The following is a 12,911-nucleotide window of genomic DNA, read 5'->3' on the forward strand; positions in this document are numbered from 1 at the left end:
CGGCTGATTGGAGTATTCAGGTTTGATCCGTGTGACCTTGCTGTTCTAGCCGGTGTTATTCTGAGGTTGACGACTGAGCATTTTCCAAGAATACCATCATGGCTGCATTTACACAGGTAGCCCAAATCTGATCTTTTTTTCCCCCAATAATTGGTCTTGTGACCAATCACATCAGATCTTTTTCAGAGCTGATTGGACAATGGGCCAATCAGAATTGGCCCATGTTCTTCTCTGTGTTTCTGGAATAAGATGGAGCAAAACATATATACTATATTATTATACGGAATGACAGGGGGCATCAAATAAGGTCTGAAAGGAGGCATATTGAACAAAAGGATCTTTATTATAAAAGTACGTACACATGTACACAAAGTAGGCATAATAATAATGCACGTAGTGAAGTCATTGATTTACCATGCAATAATATTAGCGTAAGTCCACTATTTTACACTCAGAATTAAAGACCAAAACATGTACAGCAAAATAACATAACTGAAGAAATGATTCATGTTTGTTCACCGTTTGCTGCTCCTACAAAGAGATCTTTAATGTTTTAACCATCTTTAACTTTGTTTGTTTCACTGATAACAGCAGACATTGAGTGGAAAGAATAGCTCATGTCTTTGGCAGAAGTTTAACTCAGTTTCTCTGGTCTACGTGTGAAGCCCTGTGTTAGTGTTTTAACAGTTCCTCCATGTACACAGAGTTCATACGGTAGGCAGCCATCCAGCTGGATGCCATACTGTGGTAGCCATGGTAACCCGGGTGGTGAGAGGGGGGCATGGAGGCGTAGTAATCCTCCCAAGCTCTGTAGTAGGCCCTCCAGTAGCCCTCATAACCCTCACCATCATCCTCCTCCTCTACCTCACTCACTCTGTCCCTCTTCCTCTCACTCCCTCGATTCTCAGGCATCTTCCTCTCCTCTAAAATATCCCTCTTCTCCCCTTTGACTTTCTTAGCCGTCTCCCTACTCCACTGCTGTGCTGTAGCCTCTCTGCCCTTTGCCTTCCACAACAACGGTTCCCCCTCCCCGGGGTTTGTACTCACAGCTCTCCCCTCTGGTCTGGGGGATCTGTGGTGGCTAGGATGGGGTACAGACGGTGAGTTGGGTTGGCTTCTAGGTGGCGTACACTTTGGTTTCCTTGCCCCATCCATGACTGTGGATTGCTGTGCAGATTGAGTTTGAATCGGAACGATTGGTTTGTGTTCAGCTCCTCTGGTCTGATCTGTGGAGCTCTGCGTTGACTCGTCAGCCTGCCGGTCTTCCTCCATGTCACAGTCAGAGCTGGACCCATCAGAAGTCGACTCCAAAGGTGACGGGTCAGAGTTCGTCTTTAGAAGCAGCTGTGTGGGTGTTGGTGGACGCTCTCCGTTCCGTGTCATGTGTGTGTGTGTGAGTGGCACATCGTCATCCTGGAGTGTATGAGACTCCTCGTAGCCGTGCTGACCGTTAAATCCCTCGCCGTCGTCTCCGTAACCTCTGAACTGTCGGATGACCTCCACTGTCCTTCCCAGCCCCTCCCTGATGAAGCTCTGGAAGTCCAGCTCTGCTTCCTGGAAGGTCATGATCCCTGACCTTTGACTCTTGAAGGCGCTGAGCGGAGGGATCTTTGGCAGGGCATCCTGTTGCTCTTTACGGGAGAGAGCTAGGGAGGCCCCAGGGACTACTGAAGCCTTGGAAGGGGGTAGGAGGACATCCTGGGCAGGGGATGCATTTTTGTGCTTCAGACCAGCCTTAGCCACAGGACTGGCTATGTGCTGGCTCTTACATGGTCGGCTGGGTTCAGTGCTCTCTGGGTGGACAGGGCTGGGGTCCTGATCCTGGTCCCTGATGGGTTTAGGGGCTGGGGATTCAGTCTTAGCCCGTCTCCTTCGCTCTGTCTTGGGGAACACCTGGGAATTAGTCCCTGGTGTCAGGGCCTCCACAGTGATATCCCAGTCACAGGGCTCCTGCATCAGCCCTGGCTCTATGGGGTCTGGAGGAGTGATGGAGGAGTTAGGAGATCCATCACAATAACACAGCAACACTAATGCTCCATTTGTATAAAGATGAGAAAAAAAATCCACAATCTGATCTATGACTGAAAGCAAAGGTCACAAGGACATTCAGATCTTACCTGGTAGAGCGCAAAGAATTAGGTTGCACTTCTGAGCGATGGCCATCATCTTGTTCTCCTCCTCGCCATGGCAACAGTAGGTCACTGCCAGCCCGTGTGTACCTGGGACAAAAGAGAAAACACTCCTTATGAGGACCCATTCACAACAGCTAGCAGATGTGTGTGTGTGTCTGTGTGTGTGTGTGTGTGTGTGTGTGTGTAAAAGAGGGAGAGGTAAAGCAAAGTTCTGACAACAGAAGGAAGCCACTCCTGCCAGCCTGTGTTTGTCATGACGACCCAGTTTGTAGTCGCCTAGAGGGTTCTGTCTATCACTTCCACACACACGGCAGAGTGATTAGCCAACCTGTTGACCTTGGGACCAATCTATAGACCGAGGTCTACAGCTAGTCTCTACTAGCAGTGTAAGACAGACATTAGGAACAGACTGACGTCCTAGCCCTGTGATGGCGGTATAATGGCTGTGTCGAAAGGCAGAACTCACCAAAGCGTCCGGCTCGTCCTATACGGTGCATGTAGGTCTCCCAGTCCTGAGGAACATCCAGGTTGATCACCAGATTCACCTTCTCAGCATCTATACCTCTGGAGGTCTGGGAGAGAAGAAGATGGAGAGGGGGAGGCTGCTTTTAGCAAGTGGTACAGAAATGTTCTGTTCTTAAGGACATTTGTGAGGATAGGAGAGCCCTTTGTGAGGTTATTGTGGAGATGATGTAGGTGTGAGGTCAGGTTGCTGAAACACTCACCAGGTCAGTAGAGATGAGTACTCTGCACTGGTACTGCTTCAGTTTAGACATGGCCTCCATTCGCTGGTCCTGACTCAGACTACCTACACACACACACACACACACGTTACACCACAGCATTGTACACCACATCACAGCATTGTACACCACATCACATCTGATTCAGTTTTATTATGGCAGTAGAATATACACTGCTCAAAAAAATAAAGGGAACACTAAAATAACCCATCCTAGATCTGAATTAATGAAATATGAAATACTTTTTTCTTTACATAGTTGAATGTGATGACAACAAAATCACACAAAAATGATCAATGGAAATCAAATGTATCAACCCATGGATTGGATTTGGAGTCACACTTAAAATTCAAGTGGAAAACCACACTACAGGCTGATCCAACTTTGATGTAATGTCCTTAAAACAAGTCAAAATGAGGCTCAGTAGTGTGTGTGGCCTCCACGTGCCTGTATGACCTCCCTACAATGCCTGGGCATGCTCCTGATGAGGTGGCGGATGGTCTCCTGAGGGATCTCCTCCTGGACCTGGACTAAAGCATCCGCCAACTACTGGACAGTCTGTGGTGCAACGTGGCATTGGTGGATGGAGCAAGACATGATGTCCCAGATGTGCTCAATTGGATTCAGGTCTGGGGAACGGACGGGCCAGTCCATAGTATCAATGCCTTCCTCTTGCAGGAACTGCTGACACACTCCAGCCACATGAGGTCTAATATTGTCTTGCATTAGGAGGAACCCAGGGCCAACCACACCAGCATATGGTCTCACAAGGGGTCTGAGGATCTCATCTCGGTACCTAATGGCAGTCAGGCTACCTCTGGCGAGCACATGGAGGGCTGTGCGGCCCCCCAAAGAAATGCCACCCCACACCATGACTGACCCACCACCAAACCGGTCATGCTGGAGGATGTTGCAGGCAGCAAAATGTTCTCCAAGGCATCTCCAGACTGTCACATGTGCTCAGTGTGAACCTGCTTTCATCTGTGAAGAGCACAGGGCGCCAGTGGCGAATTTGTCAATCTTGGTGTTCTCTGGCAAATGCCAAACGTCCTGCACGGTGTTGGGCTGTAAGCACAACCCCCACCTGTGGACGTCGGGCCCTCATACCACCCTCATGGAGTCTGTTTCTGACCGTTTGAGCAGACACATGCACATTTGTGGCCTGCTGGAGGTCATTTTGCAGGGCTCTGGCAGTGCTCCTCCTGCTCCTCCTTGCACAAATGCGGAGGTAGCGTCCTGCTGCTGGGTTGTTGCCCTCCTATGGCCTCCTCCACGTCTCCTGATGTACTGGCCTGTCTCCTGGTAGCGCCTCCATGCTCTGGACACTATGCTGACAGACACAACAAACCTTCTTGCCACAGCTCGCATTGATGTGCCATCCTGGATGAGCTGCACTACCTGAGCCACTTGTGTGGGTTGTAGACTCCGTCTCATGCTACCACTAGAGTGAAAGCACCGCCAGCATTCAAAAGTGACCAAAACATCAGCCAGGAAGCATAGGAACTGAGAAGTGGTCTGTGGTCACCATCTGCAGAACCACTCCTTTATTGGGGGTGTCTTGCTAATTTGCCTATAATTTCCACCTGTTGTCTATTCCATTTGCACAACAGCATGTGAAATGTATTGTCAATCAGTGTTGCTTCCTAAGTGGACAGTTTGATTTCACAGAAGTGTGATTGACTTGGAGTTACATTGTGTTGTTTAAGTGTTCCCTTTATTTTTTTGAGCAGTGTAGTAAGAGTAATGTACTCTAGTATAGTGCTCCTTGCTGGCCCTGGCCCACTCTCACCTGAGATACAGACAGCAGGAAGGCCCTTCGAGGACAAGATGTCTGCTAAATGCTGAGCCCTGTAGGTATGGAAATCATAAAAAATGATTGAACAAAAAGAAAAATGAAACAAACTACTAATAGGGATTCAGATAGCTCGTTGATGTTACAGTAACCCTACAGCTGAGGGTCCTACCTGGTGTGCAGGTTGGAGAACACCAGAGCTTGATTGAAGGGAACTTTACTGAACAGCTCCAGCAGGAGCAGAACCTTCTCCTCAAACACCTTATGGGGCATGGCATGGGAGCGCACCAGCCTGTAGTACTGCTTCAAACCTGAGGGGGTCAGAATACACATCTCAGTGAAATAAAACACAGCACAATCTTCTTGCTAATCATGACCCAAAATCATGGAATATCTCTGTGTCTGTCTGGGACATGATGCCTGCTGTACCTGGATGTTACTGGTTGAGCTGTGATACTGACCTATGAGTCCGGGGTCGGAGGGGTTAAGTCTGACGAAGGTGGGCTCTCTCATGTAGTGGGCCAAGTGCTGGGCAAGGGATTCTGGGTAGGTGGCAGACAGGGCTAACATCTGTTTGTTGACCGGTAGAGAGGAGAATATCCAACTAGAGATAGAATTAGGAATAAGAATATTATAATGGACATGAATCTTCTAATGATTGTATAAAACGTCAGCCATTTTGGTAAGGGTGGGGCATGGCCAATAGCCCAGTCTCCAAACAAACATTTTAAAGGCCCGCCTTTTGGCCACAGACACAAAATGTTGCTGTTTAAAAGTTAAAATTTCTTTAAAAGAATATATATATATCACTCCATTAACTTTTCTACATAGGTTATATCTGTCTTTAGTCATTTAAGTTTACACTGAAAACATTTCAGCATCCTGAAAATTATATATATATATAAAAAGCCACTGCTAAATCAATATGGGAAAGACTGATGACAATATTTTAGGTTGACAATTCTATTACATCATTTCTGATATTTACATGCCTTACTTTTTATCCTGCACGAGTAAAAGCAGGAAATGCATCACCTATGCCTTTGTCATTCATTCCAATTAGACTGGTTTGGATGTCTCCCTGACCACAATGGCTGCCATTTTCAGTCCATTTAGGCTCTTTAAAGGTTTAGCCGCTCTAGTAATTGAATAGGATCTCTAGGAGAGACAGAGTCCGTCAGGTGGAGTTGATCGAAGACCCGTGTGTGTGTCTCACTTGATCTGGTCCTGGAAGCTGCCTTCCTCCAGTAGTTTGTCAGCCTCGTCCAGCACAAACAGACGGATGCTGGCGGTAACCAAAAGACCCAGCTCAATCAGCTGCTTGATACGTCCTGACCAGGGAAGAACACATCGGTATACAATTAGACTTATGCCACTGCTTGATACGTCCTGGCCAGGGAAGAACACATCGGTATACAATTAGACTTATGCCACTGTTTGATACACATGATACTGTTGCCATGGTTATTTACCTATATGACAAAGGAACTGTATAGGTTTGCCTACAGTCACTGACCTGGTGATCCCACAGCGATGTGGCACTTCTTGAGACTGATCTTGTCCTGGCTGACGGGCGTCCCCCCAATGAAGACATGACACTGCAGGCCCTCCATGGCACTGCCTATAGCCATCACCACAGAGTGGATCTGCACTGCTATCTCACGGGTCGGGGCTAGCACCAGCACCTGTCACAGGAAGGGAAATTTTGGTCAATACACAATGTCCATCCTATGTCAAAGATTTGCCTGTAATCTGTCCAAATATAGAGTCAAGCAAACAGATGTCATAGATGACATTCAACCTTGACATGTGAAATGAATGCATGTCTCTGTTATGATAAATTGAGTGAGTTGAGTCACCTGTGTCGTAGTGTTCTCCATTACCAGAGAGTCCAGGGCGATGGCAGAGAACACACAGGTCTTCCCTGTGCCAGACTTGGCCTGCACTATCAGATCTGAAATACAGCACACAGACATGAGGCATGTAGGTTGCCAGCTTCCTGTCCTAAATAGTTTACATAATATTTACAGATAGCTATGTAAACACTTGCACATGTGCGCATGCATCAGGTGACAAACACCTGAGAGCCATGCACGTGAGCCTGACGTCACCTAATAGCCTTTAAGGCTAAATCGATACCGCCCGACAAGACAACATCAACAGTCCGTTTTCACGTTTCAATATCGTGGGCAGACTTTGAAGAGGAAGTGAGACCTTGCTGTTTTTTTCTGGTTCAATTTAACAGAGGTGTGGAATCGAGTCACAAATATGATGACTTGCAACTCGACTTTGAAACCAATGACTCGTGACTTGACCCTTATGACTCGACCTGACTTGATACCCTCCCCAAGCCCAAATATTAAAAATGATGCTATTAAAAAAAAAAGTGTGCAGCGCATCAACTCTTCATTTAACGGATTACAGTTTGAATCGGAGCAGCCAATCAAGTTGCGCATGGCAGTGCAGAGGAACGTCGGCAGGTGAATTCAGATGGAGCCCTTGGAAAGATGACACCCAAAATTATTATTTTCTGAAATAAAGACGACGCTGTATCAACAAAAAACAGATGGCAACTTGCAAAACATGCGGGAAGAAAATTGCAGACGGAGGCACAAACAATTTCCAACTTTGTTCGACATTTGAAGCTGCACAAAGAACGGTAAGTCGTGGCTAATATAGCCGACAGCTATATATTTTTTATTACTTTACTAGTGTATCATGTAGGCTAATATAACGTTAAATCACAAGCCTCCACCCAGTCAGTCAGTCAGTGCGGGAACGTGATCATTGCACCCAAGATTGAGCTACAACTGGCTAGGCAGTTGGTAGCCTAAATCCTGCCTGATGTTACTTCTGTTCCTAAAACCATTGACATACATTAGCCTACTGTAACCACAGTGTGTGTGTTAAGGTTGGGCGATTGTGTGTACAAGTCAACATGGTCCAATTGCACCCCATAGTGTTCCTCGACAGTCGATCACTATGGGAGGGGGGGGGGTCTTTCTCATGGCCACCCATGTATTTCCATGGGAATATAACGTTTATTTGGAAAGTAAAGTAATAAATATATAGATATTTTTAAAAGCATTCATGATTTGCGTAAATGTAATATACTAACTATTACTCTTGTTAAAAATATGAAATGGTATTACATTTGGTGGAGCACGTTATGACTTGTTTAGGACTAGAAACTCAAAGTTTAGGACTTGAGACTTGAAGGTCTTGACTTGAGACTTGAGTGCTAAAACTTGACTAAGTAGACCAGACCCAGCTGCTATTGCATTGGTGTCTATGGGAGACAATGATAAAAGGCCTGAGTGAACTATCTTCATTTAGCCACTATCTTTGGTTATTAAATGTAACAAAACATTTACAAAAAGAGATCTATTCATTTTTTTTGTTTGAGAACACTATAATTTGTTTACAAACATGATAACAATACTTTTAATTTATGGTTGACGAAGCTTGTTGGCAAATCGGCGTTTCTCAACGAGTTCAAAGCACGTGAATGCATTTATTTAGTATTTACGACTTCCCAACGGGTAATTTCCACCATCCCACTTGGTTATCAACGCGGCATAAATTCAAATGAGAGTCTAAACAGACTAGAAACTGACTAGAATACAGGAAGTTAGGTGGTTAAGACATAAAATTGCTAGCTAGCTAAAACGTAACGTTAACTGCTGTAGACGCTGACGACCAGATCATACCGAGTCCGCATCGCCCCAACGGAATGGCTTTGAGCTGGATTGGAGACGGTTTCTTGAATCCAGAAGCCGCCAGTCCATCGAGCACGGGCTGCGACAACAACAGGGCGTTGAAGTCGATACCGCCCGACAAGACAACATCATCAGTCCGTTTTCGCGTTTCAATATCGTGGGCAGCCTTCTTCATTGAGGAAGCCATGTTTCAAACAAACCCGGTAGTATCGCGAGATGTTGCTGTTTCTCGTTATTAGACGTTTTCTTTTTTGTGTCCCTGTTTGTCGCCATCTACTGTACGGTTAAAGATGGTGGATAAATTAAGAATGCGCAAGGGGGTGGCTCTCCTATAGGCACCAGTGCGATAGCAGCGGGGTCTGGTCTATGTGGTTTACTGACCATTGTTTTGGTCAATAAAGTGTGTCTGTTCTTAGTCAGAGTCCTATGAGTCAGAGGGAAAATCTCAATTGCATACTCCTCGAGTCCTCTCTCCTCGTCTCCAAGCAAGAAGCCCGCCCCTCTGACCTTCTCCTCCAATGGGTTTTGAGAAGGAGACAAGGAGAGAGGACGTGAGGAGTATGTAATTTAGATCTTCCCTGTGCATCGTCTCTTAACATTTATTTAGCTGATGTTATCCATAAAATCTGCATCTTTTAATGATAATACCAGATAGCTTTTCTTATTATCCGATAACACACACACAGACACAGACACAGAGAGAGGGATAAGTACATCAGAAGGCTACTTATATTTTAGGCTACCAGGTATCTCACCACAAGCAATTATGTCAAACTATGGGTGTTCAAGGAAGCCATCACGTAATGGTTTTATCATACTTCTCCTCTGAACATTTGAATAGGCAGGCCTGTCATTGGTCAGCTGCCCACAAGTAAACTGTCCCTGCGAGAGGCGATGACCCGTCAGGTGAGAAGAGAGAGCAGATGGCGCCGGAGGGGACAGAGTGACAGATCTGACAATGCATTGAGGTATGGGGTTGAGGGGTTGAAGGCTTTGGACTGAGGAGAGTTATACACTTCAAGGCAGGCCAGATCATTAAATTAAATGCAAAACATTTTGATTTCTGAAACACATTCTAATAGACAGGAGTAAGCCCCTTGATGTGATGAGTGAATTACAATATTTGGATGACTGAATTATTAGAAAATACAACTTGAATCCCCTTGTAGATGTATTGCATGTAAAGAGACAATGAAGCAAAAAGGGGCATGTAAAATGATCCATGAGCACCAACATGGGAAATGTCAAACATGTCAAATTAGGTGTCAAATGAAAGCTAAGAGTCTATATTTTTAAGAAATGAAGGCATAGATACATTTTCAATATGTTCTATCTTAAATATTAGAAATTAGAAAGTGCTTTCATTTCTGGTCAGATGGAAAAGGGGTCTTTGAAAACATCTACCAGAAAAAGTCTTAAAAAGTATTAGAAATATATCAAAACACAACCATGTTGAAGTAAAGACCCCTGCCAAATAATACAGACTTATATTTAGTATTTGCCTTCTGTAAGTTTGAGACATTGCCCTTAGCCTTCAAATTCTGTTACCAAAATCCTGCAAATCTTTAAGATATTTTCTAATTTCTCATGAGGAGGGAGGATAATGAAAGTTCAGAGAAGTAACAATTAGTTATATTGTGTTTTTACTGATATCTATTTTGTTTATGAATTTTTATTTAACGAAATTGGTCAAATAATTTCCAAATTGGTAGAATAATTTCTCACAAACCAGTAACAGAATTACAGAATTACTGCAATTCATTTGGCTAAAATTGGAAATCGTAGTAGTCACAAACCACAGTTGTGGTTGTCACCTGCTAGCTGTCACCTGCTAGCTGCTACAGTCCACTGGCATACTGTTATGTTCTGCTAACTGGCACACTGTTATGTTCTGCTAACTGGCACACTGTTATGTTCTGCTAACTGGCACACTGTTATGTTCTGCTAACTGGCACACTGTTATGTTCTGCTAACTGGCACACTTATGTTCTGCTAACTGGCATACTGTTATGTTCTGCTAACTGGCATACTGTTATGTTCTGCTAACTGGCATACTGTTATGTTCTGCTAACTGGCACACTGTTATGTTCCGCTAACTGTTTTCTTTTTCTTTCGGTCCACTGGTGGTCAAAGCAAGTGTGAAAACAGTTTTGACAACCCCTCTCTTTCCCTCTCTCTCTATCTCTCTCCCTCCATCTCTCTCTATCTCTCTCTCTCTCCCTCTCTCTCTCTCTCTCTCTCTCTCTCTCGCTCTCTCTCCCTCTATCTCTATCTATCTATCTCTCTTTGCCTTTCTATCTCTCTCTCCCTCTATCTCTATCTATCTATCTCTCTCTCTTTGCCTTTCTATCTCTCCTGTTAATGTCACCTCCCCCACCTCTTACTGACATCTACCCATGAGCCCCCTCTCTTTCCATTTACTGTAACCAGCATCCTTACCCACTGAGCACCCACTGACACCAGAACGGCTTTCATTTCAACATCTTCAGATGTCTACAGACGTCTTCAGAGGTCTTCAGATGTCTTCAGATGTCTTCAGATGTCTACAGATGTCTACAGATGTCTTCAGATGTCTACAGATGTCTACAGACATCTACAGATGTCTACAGATGTCTACAGATGTCTACAGACGTCTACAGATGTCTACAGATGTCCAGACCGGCCTTGATCTGGACCAAACATAGACATTCAGGACCTGACCAAATCTGAACCAATCATAGTCTATGTTTCACAGGTTTGAAGTGCACAGTTTAGCACAGTACAGTACAGTAGAGGAAAAAGTTTAGTATAGTGCAGGACAGTACAGTAGAGTACAATACACTGGAGTTGAGTACCCTGTAATGTACTGTACTGTACTGAACTATACTTTACTGTACTGTTCTGAACTATACTTTACTATACTTTATTGTACTGTTCTGAACTATACTGTACTGTTCTGAACTCTACTGTACTGTTCTGAACTATACTTTACTGTACTGTTCTGAACTATACTTTACTATACTTTACTGTACTGTTCTGAACTATACTTTACTGTACTTTACTGTACTGTTCTGAACTATACTTTACTATACTTTACTGTACTGTTCTGAACTATACTGTACTGTTCTGAACTCTACTGTACTGTTCTGAACTATACTTTACTGTACTGTTCTGAACTATATTTTACTATACTTTACTGTACTGTTCTGAACTATACTTTACTATACTTTACTGTACTGTTCTGAACTATACTTTACTGTACTGTTCTGAACTATATTTTACTGTACTGTTCTGAACTATACTTTACTGTACTGTTCTGAACTATACTTTACTATACTTTACCGTACTGTTCTGAACTCTACTGTACTGTTCTGAACTCTACTGTACTGTTCTGAACTATACTTTACTGTACTGTTCTGAACTATACTTTACTATACTTTACTGTTCTGAACTATACTTTACTATACTTTACCGTACTGTTCTGAACTATACTTTACTGTACTGTTCTGAACTATACTTTACTGTACTGTTCTGAACTATACTTTACTATACTGTTCTGAACTATACTTTACTGTACTGTTCTGAACTATACTGTACTGTACTGTTCTGAACTATACTTTACTATACTTTACTGTACTGTTCTGAACTATACTTTACTATACTTTACTATACTTTACCGTACTGTTCTGAACTATACTTTACTGTACTGTTCTGAACTATACTTTACTGTACTGTTCTGAACTATACTTTACTATACTTTACCGTACTGTTCTGAACTATACTTTACTGTACTGTTCTGAACTATACTTTACTGTACTGTTCTGAACTATACTTTACTATACTTTACTGTACTGTTCTGAACTATACTTTACTGTACTCTACTGTACTGTTCTGAACTCTACTGTACTGTTCTGAACTATACTTTACTGTACTGTTCTGAACTATACTTTACTATACTTTACTGTACTGTTCTGAACTATACTTTACTGTACTGTTCTGAACTATACTTTACTATACTCTACTGTACTGTTCTGAACTCTACTGTACTGTTCTGAACTATACTTTACCGTACTGTTCTGAACTATACTTTACTATACTTTACTGTTCTGAACTATACTTTACTGTACTGTTCTGAACTATACTTTACTATACTTTACTGTACTGTTCTGAACTATACTTTACTGTACTGTTCTGAACTATACTTTACTATACTCTACTGTACTGTTCTGAACTCTACTGTACTGTTCTGAACTATACTTTACTATACTTTACTGTTCTGAACTATACTTTACTGTACTGTTCTGAACTATACTTTACTATACTTTACTGTTCTGAACTATACTTTACTGTACTGTTCTGAACTATACTTTACTATACTTTACTGTACTGTTCTGAACTATACTTTACTATACTTTACCGTACTGTTCTGAACTATACTTTACTGTACTGTTCTGAACTATACTTTACTATACTTTACTGTACTGTTCTGAACTATACTTTACTATACTTTACTGTACTGTTCTGAACTATACTTTACTATACTTTA

At 43.1% G+C, this 12,911-nt stretch overlaps 1 protein-coding gene across 1 annotated transcript; it reads right to left on the reverse strand.

Moving 5' to 3' along the window:
- Positions 1-321: 321 nt before the first annotated feature.
- LOC139368904 (DEAD (Asp-Glu-Ala-Asp) box polypeptide 20) lies at positions 322-8,596 on the reverse strand. Its single transcript, XM_071108385.1, has 11 exons — positions 8,378-8,596; positions 6,527-6,621; positions 6,184-6,352; positions 5,884-5,998; positions 5,129-5,271; positions 4,840-4,978; positions 4,665-4,723; positions 2,858-2,940; positions 2,599-2,704; positions 2,118-2,219; positions 322-1,976 (listed from the first exon to the last, which is right to left on the reverse strand). Exons 1-11 carry the CDS (start codon positions 8,571-8,573, stop codon positions 673-675), a joined length of 2,511 nt encoding a protein of 836 aa, XP_070964486.1. The 5' UTR covers positions 8,574-8,596; the 3' UTR covers positions 322-672.
- Between the last annotated feature and the right edge of the window lie 4,315 nt (positions 8,597-12,911).

The sequence above is a fragment of the Oncorhynchus clarkii genome, chromosome 16, assembly GCF_045791955.1.
Source record: "Oncorhynchus clarkii lewisi isolate Uvic-CL-2024 chromosome 16, UVic_Ocla_1.0, whole genome shotgun sequence".
Taxonomy (NCBI): Eukaryota; Metazoa; Chordata; class Actinopteri; order Salmoniformes; family Salmonidae; genus Oncorhynchus; species Oncorhynchus clarkii.